Raw genomic sequence first — 17,984 nt, 5'->3', positions numbered from 1 at the left:
ACTATAAAATGTCTAAAAATATTCTCTGCTTCTCATCTCAACTAAATTTAAAGGCAAGCCACTGTGATTTCCTCAGAAGCACTACTTGGCTTCTTTGGCCAAGAAAAAAAAAATCTTAATTAGATATATCTGGTTAAATTAAGGTTATTACAGGATGGAGTTTAAAGCTCCAACAAGGTGAAAAGAAGATGTTTCCATTCTTTATTACATATTAATAAAGAGATTGTGTTAGGTTAGTGGTCTACACCTTGTCAGCACATTTAAACTGAACTGAAATACCCATTTTAATTATCCATTTTTAACACATTTAGTGTTAAACTGAATTTTGGGCTTTACCAACCAAAAGTCAACCTTTATTAGTTAATTAATTAGCTAAGTGTAAATAGGATATACATTGAATTGATGTAATATGTTTGGACTGATCTTACTTTACATTTCTGTGTAGAAACTGCTAATGTTGGTCTAGTAAGAAGAAGTAAACTGCATAGAAGTAGAAGATTATACATAGTGACGTTTCAGGCCCCATTTTGTTGGGGGTAATAAAACAGTTTTTGCCTGGGAAAATTAAATCTGATATAACTGTCAACTGAAATAATTAGAAAATAATGGCTAATTATTCTCAATGTATTTTACACATACCGAATACTTAAAAATGTCATAAAATCCCTTCTTTTAAACTAAACCTAATTACACTTGAAAGATTAATATATATATTTGAGTTATTTACAAATTGTCACTTCCTTATATGGCATAATGTATTAGAAAAAAAACCCCTTCCCTGTTTATTACTGTCAAAAGTAATAATAAAATAACTATATATTCATGAATAATTTGTCTGTTAAGAACATTCTGGTAGAAAAAAACCTAAAGGCCACCTCTTGTCTTTATCATACAGGGAATAAAAGTATAAACGTATGCTAAACATCACTAAATTGATTCTAGTATAACAGAAATAAAGCAGGTGTTAGCTTAGCACCCAACCTTGTGTAAAGACATCGACGACCTCCCGGATTTAACCCCGAAACAGAACACCTTCCCGGTCTGCGGGTCTCCCGGTTACGTGTCTTTTGCTTTCATTTCCTTTTATCCACCTTTTTTTTTATCAATCTTCTCGCTTCTCTGATTAAATAAATTCCGTATTTGGAACCTTAGAAAAAACTGTGGCGTCACTTCTATTTTCAACTTTCACCTTTCACAAACGCTTGTAAACACAGGCTTTGATTGGTCAAAAGAAAATTATATGACCAATCAATTTATACTCCTTCATTCTTTTTAACCAATGGGCAACTTGAATCAGTCGATAGGCGGGTTGAACACGATAAACGCCACTTCTTTTGTGTGGCCGCCAGATGGCATCATTTCTACATCTCAATTTCTGCTCGCGTAAAGATCAAATCGTAACACAAAAATATCCAAATCAGCTACTTAAATGTCTTTTTTGTATTTCTGTGACTAAGCGTATTATGTAAATCATATATAAATAAGATTGATATATAAACAGATCCATATCAATCCTATTTATAAATATGAATAAGTGATCTACATCACCAAAAAATGTAGTCAGTTTTTTGACAGGGATTATAATAAATATAAATAATATATCATATATCATATTCTCTCATTGCCATGAAGTACGTAGCAGGTGGCATTAATTGCAGGGAGCTGAATATGTCTGATCTGAACAGCATCACCGAGGTGGAGACAAATTTTTTATGACTCGCCGTCCCTTATATGCAGTGCTCTTTAGATGCATTGTACATTTTATTCAATGTACAATGAATAAAATATAAATTTTATTCATGTTTGTTTAGTTTTACTTAAACAAACACAACATGAAAGAGATTTTCCATTTAGGTTGGTCATTCATCCTCTGCTGCATTTTATTTTGTCTTGTTTGAACAGAACACAGAGCTTTAAGAAGACAGAGGTTCCATTCAAGACTGCTTTTCTTATTGAAACTTTCAAAACGTATGGACAATAATATAAATAAATTCATTCAGTACGTGACTAATAAAAAACTGGATTTTGTTGTAGTAATTTTTTGTGGCTACTTCTGCACAGAAAGAAATAGAAAATGGGCTGAAATTAGCAATAGTTTTGTCCAAAGGTTCTGTGTCATATTGACGTGAAATATGTGTATCAACCCCAGAACAAAAGCAAAAATTTGAACTTAAATGAGTCTTAAAAGACCATAGGCTGCCACCAATTTATTTATAAAGTAGCATTAGGAGAAAAAAGTCAATATTTCGGGTGTGACCATCACAAAACCCACACCAAAGCCAAATAAAATGGTGTGTATAACCAAAACACCCTAGAAAACTGGTTAAGTCTAACCAGTTCTGCCGGGAGAAATGGGCTAAAATTCCAGGAAACTGCTGTGGGAAGCATGCTCCAAACATTTGACCAAAGTCATACAGTTTAATATCCAATTCTACCAACCAATAAGAAAATATTAACTACTGAAGATTGTTTTAAAAATACTTAAACGTTCCTGAGGTATGGACAAAGAAAAAAAAGCTAATACCAATGATTGGAAAAAGAAAAAAAAAAATTTTAATCCTAACCAATCTCAGACAGGGACGGTCAAGTGGCCATGTGTCTTTTTATACAGTGTATGTAAATGTCTGCTTTGTTGCGATGAAAACAATTGCTGACCACATGATGGTTCCAGTTCTGATACAGGAAAATGAAGCTCTTTAAAGGTTATGTAAAGAAAGTAGAAACCTCTGAAAAATTAGAGACCCTTTTAAATCACTGACTGAAGTTAAAGCAAACTGGGTCTGAAAGAGTCTCTATTAAACTGGCTTTGGTCAGTGAAGAAACTGAAAGCGAATCCTCCTCTGATGTGGCATTTCTCTGTTAATGATGCCAGCCCCATCAACTCTTTGAGTCAGTCAGCGAAACATGTAGAGGTGAGTGTGTGTTTGTGCTGTGAGCTGACTTCCCCACAGACCTCAGTGTTTGTGTCCATGGTGACAAGCTGTGTTATCTCCTCTGTGATTCCATCCAGAGGACAGGCAGAAAGGAGCTCACACAAAGCTTCATACCTCAGAGCTAACCGACACAGTGGAGAAACAATCAGAGATCAGAGAGTATCTGTGCAAACAGAGGAGTGTTCTAGGAAATTCAAACAAATCTCACATAGCATACACAAAAGAGAAATACAATTTACACAACAGAAACATTTTTTATGTAAATAAAAATGCATTTTACTTAGCTTTGAGCAACAACTTCTCATGGTTGAAATTATAATGCCAAAGGAGATTGTAAAAAAATATGTATTTCCATATCGGTTGCATTCTGAACATTTAACAATTTTAATCAGTAACTGTACAGTCAAATGTAAATGTAAAAAAAGATTCTGGTTGCATTTTGGACACATCGTTGGATGCTATTCTTCCTGCAGCTGTTTAAAGCAAAAACATCTTGCATCTCAAATGCAACAGTGAAATGAAGCAAAAGCATAATCTGCCTCAGTTAGTGTAGCTCAAGCTGCATTTAAAAACTTTCAAACATGTTTTAGTCATCAGGTATCCTTCAAAGTCTTCCTGTCAGAATAACAGCACCGGCTTTGTCCTAAGTGCACAAAGACTGCGCTGTATGCAGCCAGAGAGCTTTTATTAATGGGTGACAGGTTGGATAGCGACTTATAACAATCAAGATGTTTGTGTTTGAGAGAAACTGCAGAAAATTCAGAGCGTATGGCAAGCTGTTTTAATGTGTAGGAATATAAGAATGAGAAGAATATTGAGAAAATACAACAATACGGCTCAGGAATCACTGCAGTTTGAGAAACCTTTATGGAAGTTTACAATTGTCTTCCATATCGACTGATTCTGTTTGAGTTTTTGAAAGATGCCTCAGAAGAAAGCAACATGTTTGAGGCATTCATTGCCAAACAGTTGTGGATCCTGAACTTTAGTGGTATTCCACTAAAGAAGGTATTCCACCGAAACCCAAAACATCCTACCATTTTGTGAAACTTTACACCGAACTGTTTGAACCGACTCATCAAATTCTGTAATGACTCTCGCAGTACAATTAAAGTGTTCCCCCCAAAGGACGAGTTGATAACAACAAACAAAGGAGAGTCACATAGGAATCACCCAATTAAACGTGAGCAATGAAGAGATGTTTTGCAGGGAACAACAGGAGCTCCCAGGAAATGCAACAGGAACATTTATCTGGATTCTCATGAAGGACCACATTCGACACTAAAGTCCAGAGTGTGAGGATCTGCTTCCTGGTGACTTTCCTCTTCTCTTCTGGTTTGGAATCTCTTTGGTTAATCAGGCAAACGTCATAACTGGTACTAGTTCTATCTAGTAGAACTAGGCTTAGGGTTAGGATTACATAATTCTACTAGGTAGAACTAGTACCTGTCATAGCTAAACAAATCCACCGATGACTAGAGGGAAACATTTGCATTTCCTGCTGCTGGATAAATACCAGGATTGTATGCATAAAGAAGAAATAGGAAATAGGTTTTTGATTCTGCAAAGGGCCAATTCATTTGTGTTTGGAAGATACATCATGATGTTCAAGTTTTTCCTTTGTTATGTTTCAGTGACCAAATGTACTTTTATTGCACGCCTTGCATGAATGTGGCCATTCAAAATGACCCCGCAACCACAGTGTTAGTGACTTCACCGTATGTTTACCCTGCTGGTAAATCATTCTCCAGTTTGCTCATGAGATCAAGTGAAGGTCTGTGACAGTGGAGAAACTGCAGCCAGCAGAATACATTGTGTGTTTTGCCCTGAGGGGCTTTGGCAGGGTGACCAATCAGAGGCCTTCAGGCAGAGACACTTTTATGTTTTTTTTTTTTTTTTTAGTAGAGGCACCAGCATGTAAAGGCGTCAATGAACAATATGCTCACAAATAACAGCTTTGACTTAAGCATTCATGTATGCTGTGGTGGTTTTGGGGCTTCTCTTTGGGAGGAAGGTGGCTGTTATTTTGACCTCTGCACCAAATAGGTGCTGCCAACTTTACTGGGCTGAGTTCATCAGTCGGTGCCGAGATAAATAAAATGAAACAAACAAGCAAAAAATAAATATCACAGACTAAAGGAACACAGTGGAAGCAAACATTTACTCAACTATTAAAACTCGTATTTACATTCAACAGCCACATTACTATGCAGCACCACAAAAATGACTGGAATAGTTAGATAAACTTTAGAAATATGTAGCTACTGTACCTTGAAAAAATATATTTGTAGTTTATTGAACCTTTTCACATTTTATAGGATTACAAATCCAAAATTTAACTTATGTCATGGAAATATTTGCTGTGTTCTTTGGTCTCATGGTGTTGTTTGTTCTCAAAATGCCTTCAAAGAACAGCTGTAGGTGCATGCACAATAAGTGAAGGCACTTTGTTGCACTTGATTTTGTTTACGAGTAAATGAGTAAGAAATCTTGAATACAACTGCGACAAAACAAAGACTGAAGTTCATTTTCCTTCAACTTCACAATGACACAGTACATTGTCACTATTCACTCAAATCATCGAGGCTTGTTAATGTAATGTGACAGTATGCCACATGTCAATCTACATGTCTTATTTCTTTACTCATTCTGTAAAAATAAAATTTGGACCTGTTGTTGGCAATGCAGCATTACGACAAACTAAACAAAAGATTTGAATTCTCCCTGGAGCTCTGGCAAAATGTGGACACACTGAAACACTCACTGGGCTAAGTGTTTGAACTGGTTATCTAACTAATTGTAGTTTCTGGAAATTTAGCCTCACCTACTGAAGCTCTCTTGTATTATGGAAACAAGCAGTCACTGTACTCCTAGCTATCTGTGTTGGCTAAGTAAACACACTGTGGAAGGTTATTAAAGTAGATGGAGCTTTTTGTCTCATATTTCAGCCGTTTATTTCCAGGTCTCAATCACAAACAGTGCTTGTGTTACTCTAAGTGATTGCACAAGCTGCTCTGCTTGATATCAGCAGGATGCAGGCTTTAGCTCCAAGCATCAATTAGCTCACAGTGAGACATCCCTCACACCACCAGGCACGGCTGTTCTGGGAACCATGTATTCCCTTCATCTCCCCACAGCAGCAAACTGCTGTTAAGTTTAGGTTATTATGGTTTGGGTTTTTAACATCACATGTTTGGCCTTCAAATAATATTCCTCCTTAACTTTACAGAAAGTATTACAACCAAAAATTCAATTTTGATTGTAAATAAATAAAAAAAATAGACAAAACTGTACAACTCAAACCTTCACAGCACTGTACTATCTATTATCTACCGTCTCCTGATTAACTTCAATTCAGTCTCAATGTAGTTTATTTCTGCAAAATTAGTTAAATTTATTCTCTGCTGGAAATTGCTTTTTTGTTTTGTTTTACTTTTTACAGAGAATTCAGAAAGATTTGTTTTCCTTTCTGTTTAGGAACAGATAGATAAAATGTAATTATTTATATCAATTACGTTTTGAAGTTAAACTGTTTCCTTAGAGTGAATATTTTCACACTAGTAATTTAACGTAACATAGTCCTTCTAACCACTTTGCAATGTGGCCACATTTGGGAGATGGGATTAAAAATAGAGAATTATGTTTCCTATACACCTGCAAACCATATATAGCAAGATCTGACTGGATTTAAAGGCAAATTTAAAAGTAAATTATTTAACTTTTCACTTATCTTGTCCCCAGCAGTAACTTCTTTGCATAACTTGTTCCTCCTGATGAAGACACGCCACAGACAGAGGCTAAAAATAGAAACAGATTGTTGTCCCCTCATCTCCTGGAGACACCTGAAGGTTATCAGGCCACAGCAGGTGGCTACAGAATGAATCTCTGCCCACAACAGAGTGTTACGTCAGCAGCAAGCAGACTGAGGTGCTTTATTTAAGACAATGAAAAATGAGTCTGAATGAGAGACTCCAGATCTGTTGGAAAACATGGAAACCCAAGCATGATTACGTAACCATGCGACTCTTCATAACTGCTGGTGGATAATAATGTTAAATATTTTAAATCATTAAGTGATTGCATAAATAGACTGCAGGACAATAGCAGATCTACTAGAGCAGCTTCAAATGGAAATTGTAAGGTCCCCTTTCGAAGAACCACTTTTGCTCAAAGTGTTCTGTCCGTGAGAGGATCTTCAGTTTGGAACTCACTTCCTGTTGATTTAAAGTCTGTAACTATAGTATGTTTAAGAAGCTGCAATAGCAAAAGCGAATTAGCTTTTGCTATTGCACTGTGACATAAACATGGGACTGCTGTTTTCTTTCAGTTTGTCTATGTCGCTGTATGTCTGTCCCTATCAAATAAACTAATAATAATTTTTAAAAAAGCTAGAAGCTGGCTGTGCCAGCACTTTATTGCTGCATCCAGCTTTGACTCACGGTCTTTCCTACTTCCCAAGACAACAAGTCAAATCTTATTCATAAATAAATTGAAACTTCAGAGTTTTTAGTTGTTCTGGTGAGAAAATAAAGCAATACTGGTACACAGGGCTTTTCCTGACAGCCACTTTACATCAGACTGCTGTATATTGTAAGCTATATGCATGTCTGTCTTTAAAATATACCTATTATTTCTCAAATCTACAAAAAATTAAAAAAAAATGCAACAAGCAAATTAAAACAAGCTCATGTATCATTACGCAGAAACCCAACTTTTTTTTCGAAGACGCCACACTTTGGCCCAGACTGATGTGGAGTCTAGTCGATAATTACTGGAAGTATTTCACTGAAGTCATTGTACTATTAGGGAGGTTGGCTTTCCTAGCTTCTCAGCTTAAAAAACTTTTTTTTGTCTTTTGTTGAATGAGTTTTTGTTTAACTGCATCACTTTATATTCCCGAGATAAATTAGAAGTTTGACATGTGGACAGTTCCACATAAAGACATGAATATTTAATAGGGTGTCTTATTTTTTTCACATGACTAATTAAAGTAATTTATGTTTGTACAATTACTTGTTTCATTTCTGTCAGCATGCAGGTGCTTTAGTGCTTTTTTTCTCAACTGTTCCTGCATTATTTTCAGACATAATAAATGTGACGTGTTAGAAATTTGGTGACTTAATGAGCAAAGAAAGAAGCAAATTAACAAGACAGCCATTCAGTTTTGAAATCTCATGATTGCTCGATTGGTGGAAAGTTAAAACAATTAAATAACACACAACAGCGTTTTAAATAGAATTACAACATACACCCTTACAATACTTCCATGCAGTGCATAACTAATGATCCCGACACAAACATACTGTATTTACAATAATTCAATTTTGTGAAGACATAATTGATGGCATCTACTCCTACAATCAAACCTAAATTTCTGCAGCCATTAATCATAAGCACTTGCAATTGGTTTCTTTATTTTGGCTGGTGGGAAATGATTGAATGATTAAGTAAGTGTGAATATAGAATACGTTGTGTCCCAAAAATTCTTGCACTGTCAGCACGATCCTTGTGCATCTGTGTGTTTGCAGGTGAGAGCTGAAAGTTCGATGTCAGCAAATGGTGTCTGTTGCAGAAAGTCTTTGTTCTTTCTGCAACACAGACTTTGTTGCAGAAAGCAAAGCTTCATCCCTGGGATTTTTCCTCTGAATTAAGCCCTCTACTGTCTGACACGCAGCGGTCCACACAATCAGTCAATAGAGGGTTTATCTGACCACCATCACTGGGGTGATCTAACGTTCACCTCCATGTGCTGGGGCCCATGGGGTTCCTCTTAGAGCCAGCTTAGGGAACCGTGAAAAACAGCAAACATACAGTCAGCCAGTGCAAATGAGAAGGAATGAGACAAAGTTATAGCAGATGTCGAGTTGAGCTGCAGGTGTAGAGTAATGATCACCACTGGGGCGTCCTATGCAAATTTTGACCCTGTAGAGAAAGACAGAAATGTTAGAATTGCTGCATAAAAAACGATATCAATTTGTTTGTTTTGGTTACTTGGATTGTTACAAACATTTAGAGAGAATTTCTTATCAATAACACTGGTAGAAATATTTTTACTATGAAAAATTGTGATATGTTCAATATTCATTTTATCCTCTGTATAATACACAATGTTAGACTTTGAACATGTGAGTCCCAACAAAATATTAATAAGACCATACATTTCAATTGATTAACAGATAAGCTTGTTAATCAATGGAAATGTAAGGATTGTGGATTTCAACAGATTTATACAAGCACTGGGTTTTGTTAACCAAATAGAAAAACTGCACATTTCTCAGAACCTCTTAATTAATCTGGAAGACATAGAGACTTAATTTTTCAGTCAGCCCCATAAAAGACAGATAAAGTCCAATCAATGTCCCTTTTTTTACTAGACTTATTTCTTCTATTTGATCAAGAAAAGAAAATATGAGTTGAGCACTGCACAGAACAGGTATGAAACATGAGGCCTTGAAAGAAGAGACAGCTCAGGGTAAGAAAAAAAAAATCCAGACAAAGAAGTGATTCATGGTCAAACTGCAGAAGAAGTTGCCATGGACACAGCAGGAGCTGAGAGAGCGACATGCTCAGAAACAGAGAATAGGAAGGCATCTGGAGGGCAGCAAGAGATAATGAGGACTGTGAAGAAAAGGAAAAGTGTCAGAGGGGGAGCGGAGGGTTGACCTACGCTTGTCTGTAAGCGTGAAGTGTTCCCAGGCTCAGTGTGTGTTGAGGGGGTACTGCTCCCGCTGTTGGCTGCAGAGGCCATGGAAGCTCTGGGAATTATCATGTCAAAGGACTGCTCACGTTGTTGCTGTGTGAAGTCAAAACAAGAGCCATAAGAAAGATAAAAAGAATTTTAAAAAAACAAGCTGTTAAGATGCCTTCTCTATAACCCCATATCATAATTCCAGCTATCTTTTCCAGCTCAATGACATGGTATTCCACTTTGGAGTCATCCTGCATTGTAATACATTTATCTGCTATCATTTTAGCATATCAAAATTGTAAATATTTAAATATCTAAAACGATGCCCCCATTTTCTACGGTGTATCAATTCATGTTTATTGGTAAACAAAACCAGATGGTTTTCAAAATAATTCTGTGTCTCTGTGGTCACTCATATAAGTTACTGTTTTTCTGTTTTTGCATTGTTTACTTCTTGTAATAAATGCATTGAAGACATGAATTCAGCAGCAGTCTCGAATCATGTTATAAATGATTGTAGCTTTTTCCAACATGATATTTAGCTTTTCAAATCTATGAAGTAGTTTCTGTTCAACTAACTGTTTGTATAATTATTTTTAACATGCATAATGTCATTTGAAATATTATTTTATCATGTTTAACCAATGTTCTTTCTGCCACTTACTGACTGACTGTTTTGTTTCGGTTTGCTTCATTCTAATTAGTCGGATAAGAATTATGGGTCAGGTGTGGACAAACAATTTTTCAGTCCTTTTTTATGTACAGACGTGTCTGCCACTATGCTCTGAATATTGTCCATCTCATTTGATTTTTTTCTGTTACTTCCCAACAAAATAATGCTTTCATAATCAAAAGTTACTGATTTCCATATTTATTTGCTTACAGCTTGAAAAGACTGGGTGCTGGTGGTTGTAATAAAGTGTGCTTTGCAGCCACAACGCAGAGTACATATTCAAATGTGGCTTTCGAACATTTAATACTCACATTTCCAGTTGTTTTGGTAATGAGAGCCAGCTCAGTTGGTTGGTAGACTGAAGCACGCATCTGACCAGTGTAATTACTATACGGAGATACAGGCTTGTTTCCTGCAAAGAAGACAGAAAAACATTAATTGTACATTTGCTTTTGGTGGACTTCCTAACAATTGCTACTTTTTCACGCCTTATCGCATCAAACGTCAAACTCTGCCTCTGACAAAATTTTTACCACGCCCTATTCTCTGCGGAAATAGTGCAAACACAGGATGTGATGTACCTAGTGGGAATTGGATGCAGAGAGCGGGGTGATAGATACTCATTAAGAGGAAGGTGTCGACATCTGAATCTAACAAAAACACTGCTAAGACATTCAGTATCAGGTTGAATTTTTCAGGCAAGGTAACAGGTGTTACTGATGTTTCCTGATGGCGCAGAGAGAAACAGAATGTGTGGGAGGAGTTAATCATTAAGGACGCCGGTCTGTGCTGTATTACTCAGAATTAACTAACGTAGTTAATAGTTAGTCAAGTTAAAGATGGAGACATCAGTACTTTAAAAAATAATGTATTTTCAAGCTTTTCCTTCAATTTGACCTGCTATTGTTTCAGTGCACAGAAGTAGGTCAAGGTAGATTTCCTTTTTTCATCTCTTTCAAGCAGCTTCATGGGCTGACTACAGTAGCCGTTGGAAGCAAATTGGTCAACAAACTAAACATTTGCAGAAAATACTCCCAGGAGGTATAGGTCAGTTACATTCTAAATGTATATATATAAAAACCAAAAAAACATTAAATTATATTGTAGAAGATTGTGAAAATCAGTATGTTGTATGAGCAGTAGGAATAACTGGAGTCAGTTTCTGTTTCATGTTATACATTTTGCTTTCATTTTAGTACAAATACCATGAAACAATGAAATTGTTGCTCATTCTTATACTACTTTTCAAGCAAATTTATTGACATTTATTCTTTGATGTTTGTTACTTCTCACAGCTGAAGTCAAAGTTTAATCAAGTCAGAAAACAGAAGCTGACACTAAATTTTATAACTATATAGATGCAATATATCCTAGATATCCAACAGTAAATTTCTTTTAATATAATCTGACATTTAGCAGATTATATAACATTTGACATTGACATTTGACAAAGTTTGATAAAGTTCAAGTTGTGTTAAGATAAAAAAGAAAACCTCATAGGTCCAACGGAAAAATCAAATCTAAATGATAAACTCATTAGCAATAAAGTTATGAGCCTCATTGTTTACACCAATAATATTTTCCACATATAAAATATATAAAGCAAATCAACAAACCTTGGCACCACTGGTGAATTTGCAATATATTTGTCAGATTTATATATTTGCCCAGATTGTTCTGCAATGCTGCGGAGAAACTGCAGCGTATCACATTCTGTGTGGTCATCAAGCAATTTGGAAACAACATTCTCAGGATTTTTTCTGTTTGCTTTGGTGTTCTTCCAACAGTCGCATAACACACAGGTCATTAAAAGAAATCTGATAAGTATGTGGACATAAAGCTTTAATGTCAAGATTTCATGACATACTTGAAAGGAGGAGACGGTGGGTGTGAACGATTCATCATGTTTTTGTACTTTACCTCCCTTCACCTATCAGGGTGTTTAAGAATAGAAAAATGTCCAGTCTGTTGACAGGGCCAGTATTTGCTTTGCGGAAACCATAAACACCCCTCATACAGATGAGCGTGAGGTTATCTAACATGTTCAGTAATATTTACTGGTTAGATAATGCCATCAATCACCCAAGAAAAGCACATAATATGGTCATGACTCATTATTGAAATAATGTTAGGCGTTTTTTGAATTATTGTGTTATTCTTGGACAGAAATACGGTTTTAGAGGAAATCACTGATGCTGTTTGGAATGAAAACAAGCAACAGCTCACAATACTTCAGTAAAATCTGAATACGATAAAAGTAAAAAAAAATATGTTATTCAATACGATTTATGAAATTTAGTGCAATAATTAATTAAACTTTTTTTTCTTGTTTAATTGTTGTATGTACATACAATTTGTACATTTTGTCTTATATTTATATTTAGTTTGCTTTAATAGCATCTGGACTTTACGTTTAACCAGAGTGAACAGAAACTTTAATTTTATTGTATGGGTGTTTCATGTGATAGTACAAGCATCCCACAAAGTACAAGCATCCTGTGTCACTGCTACGGAATGCTTCTATAAATTTGTGAGAAGCATAGACCTACCCAACACTGATTATCCACCATACCATGCCACCAGCACAGTAGAATTTGGTGTTGGTGTCTTGCTGTGGGCATGCTTTTATTAATGGGGACACAGAAGGTAATTTAAAAACAACAATAGAGATGGATGGAGCCATTTGCAGGTAAATTGAGGAAGAAATCATATAACAGAATGTAAAAAGTATAAGGATCACTTCCCAACAGGACAATGATACTAAATATACAGGCAGAGCTACAATAATAGATCAGCATACTCATGACGTATAATGACTTGGTCAAAGGTTTGACCTAAATCCAATATAGAACGTTTTTTGTAGCAAAACGTACAAAATTATTTTTTACATATCTCTCTTGGGTTATACTTGAAGTTAACTGCAGCAACAGGAAGTATTAGGTCAAGGGGGTGAATACAAATACAACCACATTTTTTAGATTTTTATTTGTAAAATAAAACACATATTCTAATTAAGCAATACATTATGCAATTCATTGTGTTTGGCTATCACCCAAAATCCTAATAAGATACGCTGACATTTGATAAAGTTCAAGTTGTGTTAAGACACATTCCCAACACTTGAACTTTGTTCATGACTTTATTTTATTTGTAAGTTGTTATTTTTTTTCTAGCATTTAGTCTTTCTGGTCAAGATATTTTTTTTTATATTTGTCACTTTTCAGAAGTTTGTATGTATCTTCAAGATACATGCAATACGTAGGATTTTATATTAAATAGAAAATATTTACAAATTTTATAGAACTGAAACCATCCTCACCTCCTTTATTGGCCACTTTTAATGGGATTTAATTAATTTTTTATAATTTCTTTTTCAGTAAAAAAAAAAAAAAAATAGCTCTGCTTAGCTCTGTGCTTTCTTTTCACAGATTTGCTATTTTTTAGGATTCTAAATTAAAGAGTGCAGGCTTTAAAAAACCTTTGAGCAAAAGCTTTGAATAGATATAAAGACCACTTACCTTGGCCTGGCTCATCCATGGAGAAAGCCTTATTTTCCATGAACATTTTCTGAGCGTTGTGTTCCTTCAGGATCGTCTCATATCCGACTCCCCGGTTTGTGTACGTGTTCTCCCCGTAGTCTTCTTCCATATCGCCATCGCCATTAAAACAGCAAATCTGAGGAATGGTGTAGATGATGATGAACACCCAAGCATTTGCCACCAAGGCGATGGCCAGGGTCGGGTCGTCCCACGTCGGGCCTCCAGTTTGTTCATTCCCATACACGTACATAACGATCCAGGCCACCCAGATACCCACAGAGATCAGACTTATCACCAGAATCAGACCACCTTCCTTTTTCCACTCTGCATATTTGCCCATCATGATGGGAAGACCTGCCATGACCGTAGCCAGGATGAGAACCATTACGTAGATCAGTGCCATGACAAAGTCCTGGTTGGCAATGTTGCAAGGTGTTGCAGTGGCTCTGATGGGTTCAGTCGTGGCATTGACAGGAAGCAGCGGGTGGCGAACGACTGTGATGATGAGCCACTCGGTGTTGATGACAACCTCCACAAGCCACATCCCCAGCGCTCCCAGCCAGAGCACCCAGCCCCGGGGCCCAGCATTTCTCCTGGCCAAGATGTTCAGCCTGATGCACTCCATCAGGAGGCAGGCAAAACACCCACCAAACAGCACCCCAAAGAGAAATCTTCTTGAGGCACAAGTGGAGAAGTTCTTCCCCACAATGAAGGCAAATGTCAGGCAGAAGAGTCCAGCAGTGCAGAACAGAAAGCTGGCCTGAAGAGCCAAAGAGTTTTTATGGTTGGAGCTTTTGATGAAGGGCATGCTGGCCAGAAGCGAAATGAAGAGCACGAAGGAGAAGACGACGCCAGCTGCTGCTACGGCCTCTACCACGATGCCCCAGACAGCACTGAGGCTGCACAGGTTGTAGTAGAGGGAGTCCAGGTCGAGGCCGCAGCCCTGAGGGGTCATATTAGCAGCCATGGAGCCAAAAACACGTCGTGGATGGAACTGTACCTGTTCAGAGAGAAAGACAGGGAGTGACTGAGAAGGATCTGATCTGGGATGATATTAACTCAAGACTCACAATACGTCATCAGAGATAACTCTTGTGAAACACTGTGGTCTCCACCCAATCAGTCAAATATTCCACCTATATGAGTCAAAACACACTTTTAGACACACAATACTGGAATGTTTGATTTGAAAATATGCAATCAGAAAGATATGGCACTGATAAACTGCATCTACAAACCACAGAAACCAGAGAACAAGTGGAGTTTCTCCCAACCCTGAGGTTAATCAGTAACAGGCTGTACTGATACGAACCGTAGGCTAAATAAAAAACTGAGTTTTCCAATTAAATCAAAAGGCAATACTGTTAAAAATAATTTCAATCAGCCATACAAAGATGAATATTTGCTTTGTGAATGAACATTTGAGCTTTTTGTTCTTCTGCTGCTTGCTCCTGTTTGTCGTGATCAGATCCAATTACACTGAACTCAGACCAGTCTCAGAGCTGGATCGATACAAGTGTGGTGACGGATGTCCCATCATTCAATCACACCAAGGATGTTTCTAGAACAAAAATATTTTATGAGATATATTATGTTCTTGCTGTGTCTGCTGACATTAGTACTGAGTGCAGAGATGATCACACGAAAAACTAAATTCAGGAGGTAACAAGGTAGGTAAAAGCAATTAACTTGATATAGTTTGTAGCATTTATTATTATAACAATAAAACTAAAAGTACAATGCTTTTGCGGAAATACGAATGTTGATGTATATAGTCTGAGGCCCACATTACTCTAAACTGAGACTTAAATTTTAGACTTTCTTCAATACAGCAGGCTTGTTAAATGCAATCTTGGTCACAAAATATCAAAAATCATTGCATTAGATTATATTTTTAATTATACTGATATTGATTGATGCTGCTATGGAACCAGAATCCATAAATCATTGTGAAAGAAGCAAAAGTACAATCCCAATCATATTGCCAGGTTGTTAATGACATGAGTCATTAACATTTTAATTAATGTCTAAGGTTTTAGGGTCATTAACTAGATCTCATATTTATTATGATTTCCTACTCCCGGTTCCACAGTGCAACAAATTTTTTATAGTCTTTCTAAACATGCAAGGTGGAAAACCCAAGGTTTAATTCCATGACTTTGTGAGGTTTTTAAATGTCTAACATGCCATTGCATCCATCAGTACAATGAAATTCAGAAAGATTAGATAAAGTAACTCAATGGAGGGGAAGCTCTGTGAAAACTCAAACCGGATAAAGGAGCAAAAGACTATACTGAGAAAACCAGAAACATGGCATCAAATACACAACAAATAAAATGAACCAGATTAACCCAACATCTAGCAGTTTAAATGGTAAACATGTAAGAAAAATCTGATTCTCAGTCTGTAAAATTTGTGCTGATCAGATGATACGAATACTTTCATGTTAATTAAAGACTGTACAGAAAATGATCAGATACAATAAAATGATAAAATCTAATCACAAGTTTACAAAAACATTACTCACTAAATGAAAAGATTAAACCAAAAATAGACAGAGTGTAGAAATAAATACTCCTCTGAATACAAATATATTCTAGATACAAATGTGAGGTTATCTGTTTGACAGTTTGGTCCCAATTGGACCGACACCATGACAATGATCCAACCACGGAAGCAAGCAAATCTACAACATATTGGCAGAAGATGCAAACAAACAAGATCCTGGAATGGCTTAGTCAAAGTCTGGATCTCCGCTTGATTAAGAGTAATGAAACTTCCTCTATAAGGATAATGGAGACTGATCAAGTCAGACAGTTGCTTCATGTGGTTGTCATGGGGTGTACTTACTTAGCTCTCCACATCTCTTTATCAGATGAGGAAAAAGAGATGTTTTTCTCAGTTTAGATCGATCTTTTTCTAATAAATAATGACAGTACTAATTAAACAACCTTGCTTAATTTGTGAAGAAGGCATAAGGGGAAAAAATGTAAAGAATTTAAGCAAAAAACAACTACTGTAATTTATAATAAATGACAAGAAGAACGTTGGTTGGTTTCCATGTGATTAAGCTTGTAATCATATCAAATCATGTTCTGCTTAAACATAAATGAAAGACACATAAAAGCTGTAAAGTTAGACCTATATTAAAAAGTTAATGGAAAGTGTAACTCGATTTTTATTCTGTATTAATTACTCACTATACTTAAAGTCAAAAAGCATTTTGAGAACATGGCTTAAAATAAAACATAAAACAGAAAGTCTCTCACCAAAGATAAGAAGAACCACAGTAGTGAACAAAATCACTTTTGAATTTAAATAATGTTCTAATTAACTTTAAATGTATTCCATCCATACATATGTCTTTTATAAAACAAATACAGCACTGGAAAAAAAAAAGCTTAACATAAGCCAAACGCTTGAAAAAATTAATAAACTGAAATTGTAATAACATGGATTAAAACTTGAAGAAAATATAAAAATATGACATTAAACGTACTATTCAATGTAGTGTTGATTCAAAGTAAATACTTTTGACTTGATACCGTGACCCCTTGTACAGACACAGCTGGTAGAGCCGTCAAACACAATTAGAAAAAGAACAAAAACACGCAAACCTAAACGCACACTGCAACTAAAAACTAATATTCCTTTAGAAAGCCTTCATGGATTTATCTTGAAATAAACCTGAAGCTGACTGCGAGGTGAGGCTTACCTGGATGTTGTCAGTAGTTTTTTTTTTATCTCTGAGGGAACCGCTCAGCTCCACCTGAAACAAACGCGCCGCGAGGTTGCACAAAAAGTCTTCCGCTGGAAAAAGAAGTCCAACAGGGTGCTGTGGCGGACTGATACAAGCACACGCCACAACATTTCCACGGAGAATCCAGGGAATAAAAGTTGGAATCTACCCCCTTCCCGTGTGACACACACAAACAATCATGTTTCTTTATACCGAAATACCCAAACTTCAGTCGGACGTCATCTTTTGGCCAATGAGACCCGCCTCAGTTTCTACTGTAATGTATGCATGTAATGCATGTCCAGCTCTCTGAAAACTTTTGCATGAGTTAGTTTATCTATTTTTTGATCTATTTATTCATTTATATGTCGTCAAAATAGGTGACGGAGTGGTTGGATGATATTATTGTGTC

General features: G+C 36.2%; 1 protein-coding gene across 3 annotated transcripts; it reads right to left on the bottom strand.

Moving 5' to 3' along the window:
• Positions 1-8,090: 8,090 nt before the first annotated feature.
• Positions 8,091-17,749, bottom strand: gprc5c (G protein-coupled receptor, class C, group 5, member C). Of its 3 annotated transcripts, none has more exons than XM_044103736.1 (5): positions 17,549-17,749; positions 13,813-14,833; positions 10,606-10,706; positions 9,601-9,726; positions 8,091-8,855 (listed from the first exon to the last, which is right to left on the bottom strand). In XM_044103736.1, exons 2-5 carry the CDS (start codon positions 14,798-14,800, stop codon positions 8,823-8,825), a joined length of 1,248 nt encoding a protein of 415 aa, XP_043959671.1. In that variant the 5' UTR covers positions 14,801-14,833; positions 17,549-17,749; the 3' UTR covers positions 8,091-8,822. The 3 variants fall into 3 exon arrangements, with proteins under 3 accessions (XP_043959671.1, XP_043959672.1, XP_043959673.1); XM_044103737.1 differs by having other exon boundaries at positions 17,333-17,550; XM_044103738.1 differs by lacking the exon at positions 17,549-17,749 and adding an exon at positions 14,904-14,971.
• Between the last annotated feature and the right edge of the window lie 235 nt (positions 17,750-17,984).

Source organism: Gambusia affinis, linkage group LG20 (genome assembly GCF_019740435.1).
Source record: "Gambusia affinis linkage group LG20, SWU_Gaff_1.0, whole genome shotgun sequence".
NCBI lineage: Eukaryota > Metazoa > Chordata > Actinopteri > Cyprinodontiformes > Poeciliidae > Gambusia > Gambusia affinis.
Note: the sequence above shows the minus strand (reverse complement) of the source record. Positions and strands in the feature narration are given on the sequence as shown.

Excerpts from the sequence above, each read along its gene's own strand:
- gprc5c (XM_044103736.1), bottom strand. The coding sequence starts at position 14,800 with ATGGCTGCTAATATGACCCCTCAGGGCTGCGGCCTCGACCTGGACTCC. Across the intron at positions 10,707-13,812 it reads CATGGATGAGCCAGGCCAAG|GAAACAAGCCTGTATCTCCG; the intron begins GTAAGTGGTCTT and ends TCTTCTTTGCAG. Across the intron at positions 9,727-10,605 it reads TTACCAAAACAACTGGAAAT|CAACAACGTGAGCAGTCCTT; the intron begins GTGAGTATTAAA and ends GACTTCACACAG.